This window comes from Oryza sativa, chromosome 2 (genome assembly GCF_034140825.1).
Source record: "Oryza sativa Japonica Group chromosome 2, ASM3414082v1".
Lineage (NCBI taxonomy): Eukaryota > Viridiplantae > Streptophyta > Magnoliopsida > Poales > Poaceae > Oryza > Oryza sativa.
In genome coordinates this window covers 18,800,075-18,809,935 of record NC_089036.1, presented here as the reverse complement: position 1 = coordinate 18,809,935, position 9,861 = coordinate 18,800,075, and the positions used below count along the sequence as shown (strand labels likewise).

The following is a 9,861-nucleotide window of genomic DNA, read 5'->3' as shown; positions in this document are numbered from 1 at the left end:
CGGTACAAAACAACTACCATAATAATATTGTGGGGTGGTTTCTGGTCAACAAGTTGAGTCAGCACGGGTTTCAACAACCCTGGTCAACACGGATGCGCTCCCCCCTCACTCTCTCAATCGTGCATGCTTCCAAACCGACTAAAACCCTAGACAAGTTGGGGCAACCAGAAAGGCGATGCAGGGGGCGGCAAGGTTGGGCTCCGCTCTAGGGCTTCGCAGCTGTCGTTTTGGTTGGCCGGAACTGAATATGTGCAGGTACACCTCATCCCTCCCCCATTCATTCCCTTCCCATTTTGTCCCCTGCAGCATGTGGTTTTATCGATTTGGGTGTGATTTCTACCGAGCTTAAATTTACTAAAAAAAGGAGTTGAAATGCATTTTATATGAATTTCTAAAGTTCAGCTTATCTAAAACTAATCATTTTGTAGATAGTATTTTTAGGGGCATTTGATGTGAAGTACGTATACTATTTTATTTTACTTTATAGAAGAACATAAGTTGGTGGATCTATAGAAACTGAGTTTGTTCCAAAATGACTTAAATTGAATTCTCTATGCATTTTATAAGTTTGTGCAAGCCTTATGTGTGATTTAGTTTAGATGAGTTTTAGAGGCAAAATTTGTACTGTGAGTGCCAAGTTTTTATTCCATAACATTAAAGTTCATAATTTGATGAGTTCACAGAAATTTGATTTACTCTAAAATGTGTTGTTTTCAATTTGTTATGGTTTTTAGAAGTTTACATGTTTTTCTGTTGAAAATATAAAAGCTTTAGGTACTTCATTTAGATTTTTTCCAAATTTTAAATAGGTTGGGTCCACAGGTCAGTGAGACCAATATGCAAAAAGGTTCCTAGGTTTGAACCAAGCCACAGTTCTAGGCCCATACTCCCTCCATACTCGTAAAGGAAGTCGTTTAGGACAATGTTTAAGTCAAACCTTAAAAATATAAATCATAAATAACTATCGAGTTGTTGAGTTTGAAAATGTAAAAATTATATGAATAGATTTGTCTTGAAAAATACTTTTATAAAAATATACATATATCACTTTTTAATAAATATTTTTATAGAAATAAGAAGTCAAAGTTGTATTTTGAAAACCGTGTCGCGGTCCTAAACGACTTTTATACGGATCGAGTATGTCATTGAGTGGAAAGGTTAGACATTGAGTTGTTTAAATTCTCAAAACAAAGTCGTGTTTCCTTCTCCCACCGTCCGCCGCCTTTCGTCCCGATCCTGTTCGGATTCTCCTCGCTTTTATTTATGTGTTCGGTTTCGTGGTTTCTCCTTCTCCTCGCTCGCACAGCTTCTCCATGGACTCGCCCGCCGGTACAGATGATCCACCCCCGTTCGCAGCCTCCGGTCATTACTCATTACGGCCACGCGATCGTCGTGCTCCACCCTCAACAAACCCACGCAAGCGTCCGCGCATATCGATCCAGAATGACGTTATTGGCGATATAGGTGAGGCGCGGGGGTATGCGCGGCCGATGGGGCTGGCGGCCGTGTTGGATCTTGCTCTTTCCCCTTCCCCTTCATCGGTGAATGCTTTTTTTTTTCCTTGGTAATACTAGGCTGAGTTTGTTTCCTTGTTGACTCCTGTTTCGACAGATGCTAGATCGGGGAACGGCGGGGCAATCTTGCTGCTGTTTGAGACGCCATCGGGCTTTGCAATTTTCTCTTTTGATGGGATCCGCCTCATCGCACCAACTGCCATGGAGGCATGTGCTCGTTATCCTTCCCTTTGTTATATAGACTGATGTGCTGCATTTTGGTCATGGATCTGATTTTAAATTTGATTTCTCTCTGCAGGATATCTGGCAAAACTTTGCCATGGAATATAGGGCAAAATTTGTAAGTCCTTTCGTTTCCTTCTGATTATATATTTTTTCTATGGGTTGCTCGTCCGTGACTCGACTTATTTATTTTGCATTGAATGGATGGATTTTACCATAACATCATTGTTCATCAGTTATTTCCTTGCCTTTTTAAACTCTGAAAAGTGCATAAGTTTAGAACAACAACAACAAATGAGAAGAAAAAGAAAAACAAAGAAAGATTAACGGCATGTAGTCACTAAATCCATCTGACCAGCCCTGGGGCAAATGAGATTCTATCTTCCTCACTTCTCTGCATCTTCAAACTCGTCTCTACCTTTATCTGATGTTCCAATGTTTGGGTTGATTTATTCTCACCTTGCCTGAACTATCCTTAGCCAGGCCACAATGCCTTCCAGCTTGAAGTAGAGCACAGAAATTGAGCTCAGCAACAGAGGGAATGAAGGCACTGTGCTTCCCTCCAGACAGCTCCTAGAGCATAGCCGATTTCAAATAGGTCCTGTAGTAGTAGCCCAGACAGTTGCATAGCTTGCCTTCAGCAGTGGCTGCAAGGGACCATTGTAGAGCATGACAGTTGTGTAGTTTCTTCCAACGATAGATAATCTAGTCTGACCTTTGATTGAAAATATCATGAGAAAAGGATCATTACCATTGGATTTGACTCCAATCCTGCGATTCTAGTCGAACTTGTTAAAGAAACCAACCAATTTCACCTGCTTCCCTGGTAGATTCTCAGACTAGGATCAACACTATGCCAATCCATAAGCCATGTAGCCAACAAATTAGGAACTTGGTTTAGCTTGCTTAGGAATAGCAGCCGCATGATTGATCTTGATGGACCTTTACCATCAACATATCATCGGTCTTACCGATTCTCTTCCAGGTTGTGGGATAGGTTGCACCCTGACCAGCATTTCCTGCTCTTCATCTGGAGCATATGTTCGTGCCTCCACTTGAAACTGCAAGGTGGTGGGGATAGTGATCAACCAAGTGTATTCCGACCCTGCCTAGCCTCCTAGAAGCCCAGTTAAGGTTCAAATCTTGTGATGTTCTACGCCACCATTGGAGGGCCAAATCAGATTTGGTGGCATTCAAATATTGCCATTCTGGATTGATATTAAGTTAAAAGTTGGAGTACCGCATGATTTATATTTTTCTAACTGACGAAATCAATAGAATGTTTGTAAAGCATGTTCCTAAAAGCATGGTAACAAAAAGGTTTCTTAAAAGTCGATTGGAGCAAGGTGAAACCTATAGGGGCATTTGGTACGCACCACTTTGAAACCAAAGAGCACCACATTTTTGAAACATGTCACATTAGCCCATGGTCTTAATTCTGAATTGAACCGCAACAATTTGATAGATGAACACTTAAAGCTCCCAATTGTATCAGATTGAGATGCATTACATTGCATCAAACATATATTGCTAACTGATAATTGTTTTTTCCCGCCATTAACATGCTCATCCCTGTTTGTTTCTTTATCAGGTAGTTTGGCGTCTTGCTTTTCAAGTTTTTACAGACAAGTCTCTGGCAATTAACTGTGATACTGGTGTGGACGATCAGCTTAATCTCATGATAACAAAGTACCACCGCAAAGGGGGGAAAATAGCTGTTGGGAAACCCGAATATAAAACAATCATAGAAGCAAACCTGGTTAGTGCAAGCTCCCTACTTTGTTGCATCATTTGTTCTGAGCTGCATTTTTTATTTGTTGCATCATTTGTTCTGAGCTGCATTTTTTATTTACATTATTTTCAGGGTATTTCCTGTCTGTATGATGAATTTGTGATGGAGGTGATGTGGGGTTTGACGAATCTTATGCATAGTTTAGTCCCTGAAGAAAACTCTCAGCTGAGTAAGGAGGACCGTCTCCAGATGAGTCAAGGATTAAAAATGCTCCTGAATCGTTATGGATTTGATGTCAAACCAGGGATGGTGAGCTTACTACTAGTTACACTCTTATAGTTTGTTCATTGTGCATTTGAAACCTTCATTTACCGTTGGTGTTAATTTTTATATAAAAGTTTTCATTTGAGTTTTTCCCTATTACTGACGAAATGATACCCTTTGTTTCCAGGTTAACAAACGTATTCTTGAGGCAGCATCTGACTTGTATGATTGTGATGATTGTGAGAAGAAAAATAATTGGTCCTTGCGTCGTGCTGGTCGGAACCTTATGGATATCTCTAGCATTAACAGTGAGGATTGGGGCCTGTTGAAACTTTCTACAGCTCTGATGATAGTATGTTACCCTGAAGAAAAGATCATAGCATGCTTGCTGAAACATTCTACAGATTTGCTGATAGCATCTTACCCTAGAAGGGAAGTTATAGAATACAGTCAAAAGGTAAATCGTAATTATTTTTTTGTTGTGTTCCAGCACATCTGATGGTAACTTTTCATTCAACTAATGGGCCAAAGCATTTTAATTTCAGATGTTTTCACCAGATGTGCTATCTAAGCTGGTAACTGATGCACCAAAATATGGCATTTGGATAAAAAAGCGCACTTCCAAGAGAATCCATGAAGAAATGGTATTTTTGTATCAACAAAGGATTGAAAAGCGAAAGCTCTTGGCCACCTTGATAGGGGAGGCTACAAAGGTTTATGAAGCTGAACAAGCGGAATTGCTGACAAACTAGAAGTGACCACAGGTATTCTGAAGCTGCTATCTATGCCCAAGATGACTTCCAGTGATTTCCAGACCACCACTTCTTTTGTGTTTTGTTTATCTCAAGTTAAATTTGGGAATTACTGATATGATCAGTGTACTGTTTGGTTTCTACTTTAGACAAGTTAGACTGTGCTTCTCCAAGCTGCTATTTGTTTTGGTTTTGGTAGTATTGGTTTCTACTTTAGACAAGTCAGACTGTGTTTCTCCAAGCTGCTATTTGTTTTGGTTTTGGTAGTACTAGCTGAAGCGCACAATGCCGCGCTGCCCGGATCAATTGAAGTCCAGTATATATATACTATTTACCAATGGCATTCGTCTTCATTCATGTTTTGGTCTATATCCCATAAACTATCATTATAAAAAAAAATTGGCACATAAAAAACATATAGTATATAGTCTAAAGGACCAAACTAAAAGTATAGAAAGTTTGAATAAAAAGTAAAGGAGGTAAATTACGTGTCAATGACAATGAGAGTTTACAGAGGTATTGTAGGATCGTAAATGGCATTTCCCACCCCAAAAACTAGCTATTGATTTGTCCTTCCACAATCAATGTGGGACTATTCAACAATCTTCTCCTTCACACATTGGTAAGGGCCTTTCTCACCCCTTCACACATTGGTAAGGGCCTTTCCCACCCCAAAAGCTAGCTATTGATTTGCCCTTCCACAACCAATGTGGAACTATTCGACAATCTCCCCCTCCTTCCACAACCAATGTGGAACTATTCGACAATCTCCCCCTTCACACATTGGTGTCCCTCAGCCCTTCACCGTATACGGGCCCCCACACCCACGGTCCATTAGGTATACGGGCTCCGCAGGCACCTACGATCCATCAGGCCTTCACACATTGTGTCCATTGGGCCAGAGATGTTAACCTAGCCAGGCTCTGATACCAATTGTAGGATCGTAAATGGCCTTTCCCACCCCAAAAGCTAGCCATTGAGGTGAGGGGCTCCCCCACTTATATCTTAGGTCCTTTGCCCTTCCATAACCAATGTGGGACTATTCAACAATCTTTTGGGTGCTACCCTTTTTTCTTTGTATGCTTGGGTGATGTTTGGTTGGTGGGATGGAATGGGTTGGGACAGGGCGAACCCGTTTTTCCGTTAGATGGGATGAGATGATCCTGTTAGATGAAACTTCCCCTTATATCCGGGTCGAGGCTGTCCGACAAATTCGAGCGGACGAACTTGTCCCACATGGGATGGGCGCACAGCGTGAGCCCCGTTGCTACATTGGATCCGACGCAGGGGATCTCCGGATCCGTCGTGCGGGCTCTGGTCGACTCGCTCCGCCCTCACGGTCGTCGAGCAACTCGAAGTAGGAGAGCATCGTGTTGAGGAGCTTGTGCCTGACTGCGATGGTGGCCGCTATCGGGGCCGAGGCCGACAACACCCTCCTCGGCGCAGCGGACAAGACACAAGCGCGGAGGTGGGGCCTGACGGCGACGCGGCCGCGGGAGGCGAAGGAGAGGGAGAGGGAGCCAGGGGGAGGGGGAGGACAAGAGGAGGCTGTCACACCCGGAGTTTTCCCCTTTTCCGTAGTTTCTAAATCATTAATAAATCGTCTATAGAAATTACTTTGGTTAACCAGGAGGAAATCCAAATTAACAATGCATTAAACAATCGGAATTGTTGGGGAGAAATTTTTTCGAATTCTCTTTGCTCTAAAATCATTAACAGGACTTAAAGCGGAATATTCAGAGCACCGGAGGCAATGTGGTTAATTTAATTTGTCAAATTTTGAGTTAATAATAATTCTTCTTTTCGCCTTTGGTCATGAATCTTGCCCGATTCACTCCCCTCTCTGTCCGCGGTTTTGTTTTGCATGGCGAACCGTATTTGTTTTCATTCGCGGGGGCGTTTCTGTTCTTTTCCTAAAACAGCACCGCATTTGTTTTTCTTTTTGGGAAAGTCCTTATCCTAATCCCTTTCTTTTTTTCCCCCTCTCTCCCCCCGCGTGCCCCTCCCCCTAGCCGGCCGAACCGCCTCTCTCCCCCTCTCCCAATCCGAGTCCCAGTAGGTCCCACCTAATCCATCTATTTTTGCCCCCTATAAAAGTATTCATACCCCCTCTATTTTCCTTGTTTTCCCACATAGTTGCAAAACCCAAACCCTAGCCATCGGCCGTCCCTCCCCTGTCGTCGTCGCTAGTCGACGCTGTCCCGCCGCCACTCGTCAGTGCCGCCGCCATCGCCGCCGTTGCATCGCCGGTACTCTGTTCTCCCTTCCCATGGATGTTTTAGTTGTTGCAAACATCAATTCATCTATCTAATCTTTTCCGTTCAATCCTATCTAGCGTCGTCGTCGTCGATCCTGAGCTCGCCGCCAGAACCGCCGCCGCCATCATCTCCTCTCCGGTGAGGCTTCTGTCTTGTTTTTAGGGCTAGTTGTTCCTTCACTTTTGTTGGCTTGCGCCGCCGTGTCGTTGCCGTGCCGCTACCCTAGCCCTAGCCGCCGCAGGTAGCCACCGTTGACGCTGCCTCGTTCCGCCTAGCCGCCGCTGCCACTGCCGTGCCGCCGCCCAGCTGCCACTGCCGTGTCGCTGCCTAGCCGTCACTGCTGTGCCACCGTTGCCGCCACCGTGCCGCACCGCTGCCAAGCCGAGCCGAGCCGCCCTACCCGTGTGCCGACGTCTTGCCGTGCCGCTAAGCCGCTAGCCGCTGTTCGTTCGTAGTTTGACCGAAGCTTTAGTTCATTCGGTCGTTCAAGTCATTCTTTAGTTTAGAACCGTCCTGAGCCACCGGTTTGGTTGACCGTTTGGATGGTCCCGTGACACGATGAGTTGGTATCTCGTGAGGCTTGCTTATCGATGTTAATTTCCCCTTTGATCTATTTTATCTTTGGGCAATAATATGTAATAAATGACTAAGGTTTTTCGGTTACTAGTAATAACACAGTTCATCTTGTAAATTCATATCTAAATATTCTGAGCTCCGTTTTAACCCGTTCAAATTGCAGTGAATTCGTTAAAATGTATAGAATCCATTAAAATTGGTTTCTTTTGATATTTTAGTAGCCTTATTATGTGTATTGCTTGTGTGCTTTGTGTGTCATTTAGATTCCGGCTGTTCCGATGCTCCAGTTTATTTTGAAGTGGTCGCCGAGGTTCCGTCAGTTCAAGAGCAAGGCAAGTCATACATACATCATTGATCATATTGAGCCTATTTTACAAAATCCCCTCCTTTCTATTAAATTGCATTGGGTTTAGAATGTTTCTATTATTCTCAGCCTGTTGATTATATCATGCCATTGACAGCTTGGGTTATAATTGACTAGATGATTGGTTTAGGAATGCTTAGCCATGCTTAGACCAATTAGCTCACAATGGGATTCATTATAATTTAGTCCTTAATTATGTTATGATGTACCACCATGGTTCTGGTTTAATTAAACTAAAATATGCTTTAATGGTGGGTTGTGGGTACAATGCATGATTGATTTTGGAAGTCGTGCACATGACAATTAAGGACCGGTTCTCGGGAATCCCTGGAAGATATACTCGTATTGACCACAGGCCAGATGGGCTCCAGGCTAAATCTAAAGTATAATATTTTCTAGTTAACATACCATGGCAAGGGTGGGCGTGATGGAGTATGGATGGACCGGGAAGCGGTCTATGCTGCTTCCGGATTTACCTAGGCACGAGAGGGGACTGCCCACTGCCTGTTTAGGGGTGGGGTGAAACCTGAGGTGAGTATGTTGGTTAGGGGAGGTTATATGGAGGGTTTTGTCACGATTTCCCCCTTTGCAGTATCACGGTGATACTTCGGGGCATGTAACATGTGTAGAATCGTGTCTTGTGGGTAAAGCTGTACATATCTGATCAGAGTAAAACTATTTGAATAGCCGTGCCCGCGGTTATTGGGCGGTCAACCAGCTCACCGTGATTAGTCTCATCTTAATAATTTGACTTAATGAACTGGTGTAGTTCATGTGGTTTTGATTGGGCCTATTGCAACGTGGTTTTAGCGTTGAACAGTGTTCATGTTAATACTACCTAATTATATACTGTTTTTACTGCTTTCAAATTATGATTTATAAATGCTACTTTTACTACAAATTATCCTATGAGCCATTCATTTGAATATCCTTGCATCATGCCTCCCCGTTGATATGACTTGTTGAGTACGGTGGTTGTACTCGATCTTACTTTATTTCTCCCTCACCACAGAAGTAGAGATTGGTTTAGATGGTGAGTTCTCTAAGGATTGAGCTTGTTCCAGACGTCAAGGTTTTGCCTGTGGATTATGGAGAAAACTTCGCTTTTGCCGAGAAGATTAAGTCTAGTTCTTTTGTTTTTCCGCTGCGTTTGTGAGTTTATTTTATATAGTCGTGGAATTGTATCAAATTGTCGTTTGTGTACTTTGGCTGGTCCTGGATAGAAGTTTAATACACATTCAGCTTGAAATTCGAGTTGTAGAATTTCTGGATGTGACAGAGGCTCTTCCCGGCAGCCGCGATGGCGGAGAGGGAGGTGAGGACAGAGGCGGCGGTGGCCATGGTTGCTCCTCCTGCTCACTTACTCACGCCGCTCCTCCACCTTCTCGTCGCCGGTTTGCTTGCTCGCCCGCCGGGCTGTAGTCGCGCTGCTTCGCCTTGTCAACTATCGTCAGTAGTTGCAAACGGCGTCCATCCCATCCCTCCCTCATCCCTTCAACCAAACAAAAAACTAGGATCGTCCTATCCTACAATCCAATCACGCGAGTGGAATCATCCCAACCATAAAATTAGGGATGGTTTCATCACATCCCATCTAGTCCCAGAACCAAACACACGGTAGAATCGCACTGAAAAATGCTAAAAACAGAAGACCTACATGCCAACTGGTGGTTCATATTAAATGCATGCACAACTAAAATAAACAGGTAGAAACTGATCTTTTCAAGTGCAACATGCAGATGCCCTACCTCCATCGTACTACCTCCATCCAGATTGAAGTTTTGTACTGTTTATATCTAACGTTTAACCATTAGTCTTATTTGAAACATTTTATGATTAAGGCCTAAGGGGCGGCGGCGAGGTGGCGCTCTCCAGGTGCGACGTGCAATGGCGGCGCTGGGGAAAACGGCCAGCTTGGCGGTGCCCTGTTTGGAGATGTGAGAGGGAAAAGTGATGTTTCTCTAAGCTCTAAAAGGTGGTGGTTTGGTTGATGGAAGAGAGGTGCCTGACATGTGGGGCCCTGCTTGCCACGTCAATAGAAACCGCTTTTAAAACCACCGAAGGAGTCAATTTACACTGGTTTTTAAAAATGGGGGAGGCGTTATATCTGATTCTGTGATTGAGGGAGAATTTAATCACAAGCAATAGTTAAGGGAGGCAAAATGGACTTATTCCTACA

General features: G+C 43.6%; 1 protein-coding gene across 4 annotated transcripts; it reads left to right on the top strand.

Annotated features, from left to right (window-relative positions):
- Nucleotides 1-1,296: 1,296 nt before the first annotated feature.
- LOC4329457 (uncharacterized) lies at nucleotides 1,297-8,931 on the top strand. 4 transcript variants are annotated; one of them, XR_010739737.1, is made up of 9 exons: nucleotides 1,297-1,464; nucleotides 1,612-1,721; nucleotides 1,813-1,854; nucleotides 3,328-3,495; nucleotides 3,601-3,777; nucleotides 3,920-4,189; nucleotides 4,278-4,496; nucleotides 7,582-7,650; nucleotides 8,695-8,931. XR_010739737.1 is itself a non-coding variant. In XM_066308072.1 (8 exons), the coding sequence occupies exons 1-7, from the start codon at nucleotides 1,314-1,316 to the stop codon at nucleotides 4,482-4,484; spliced, it is 1,125 nt and encodes a 374-aa protein (XP_066164169.1). In that variant the 5' UTR covers nucleotides 1,297-1,313; the 3' UTR covers nucleotides 4,485-4,496; nucleotides 7,582-7,935. The 4 variants fall into 4 exon arrangements, 3 of the variants coding, with proteins under 3 accessions (XP_066164169.1, XP_015623936.1, XP_066164170.1); XM_066308072.1 differs by lacking the exon at nucleotides 8,695-8,931 and having other exon boundaries at nucleotides 7,582-7,935; XM_015768450.3 differs by lacking the exons at nucleotides 7,582-7,650; nucleotides 8,695-8,931 and having other exon boundaries at nucleotides 4,278-4,837.
- The last annotated feature ends 930 nt before the right edge of the window (nucleotides 8,932-9,861 follow it).

Bases quoted from the DNA above. Each gene is read 5' to 3' on its own strand.
- LOC4329457 (XM_066308072.1), top strand. From the start codon at position 1,314: ATGGACTCGCCCGCCGGTACAGATGATCCACCCCCGTTCGCAGCCTCC. The intron at 1,465-1,611 runs GTGAGGCGCGGG...CTGTTTCGACAG, and splicing joins TGACGTTATTGGCGATATAG to ATGCTAGATCGGGGAACGGC. The intron at 3,496-3,600 runs GTTAGTGCAAGC...CATTATTTTCAG, and splicing joins CAATCATAGAAGCAAACCTG to GGTATTTCCTGTCTGTATGA.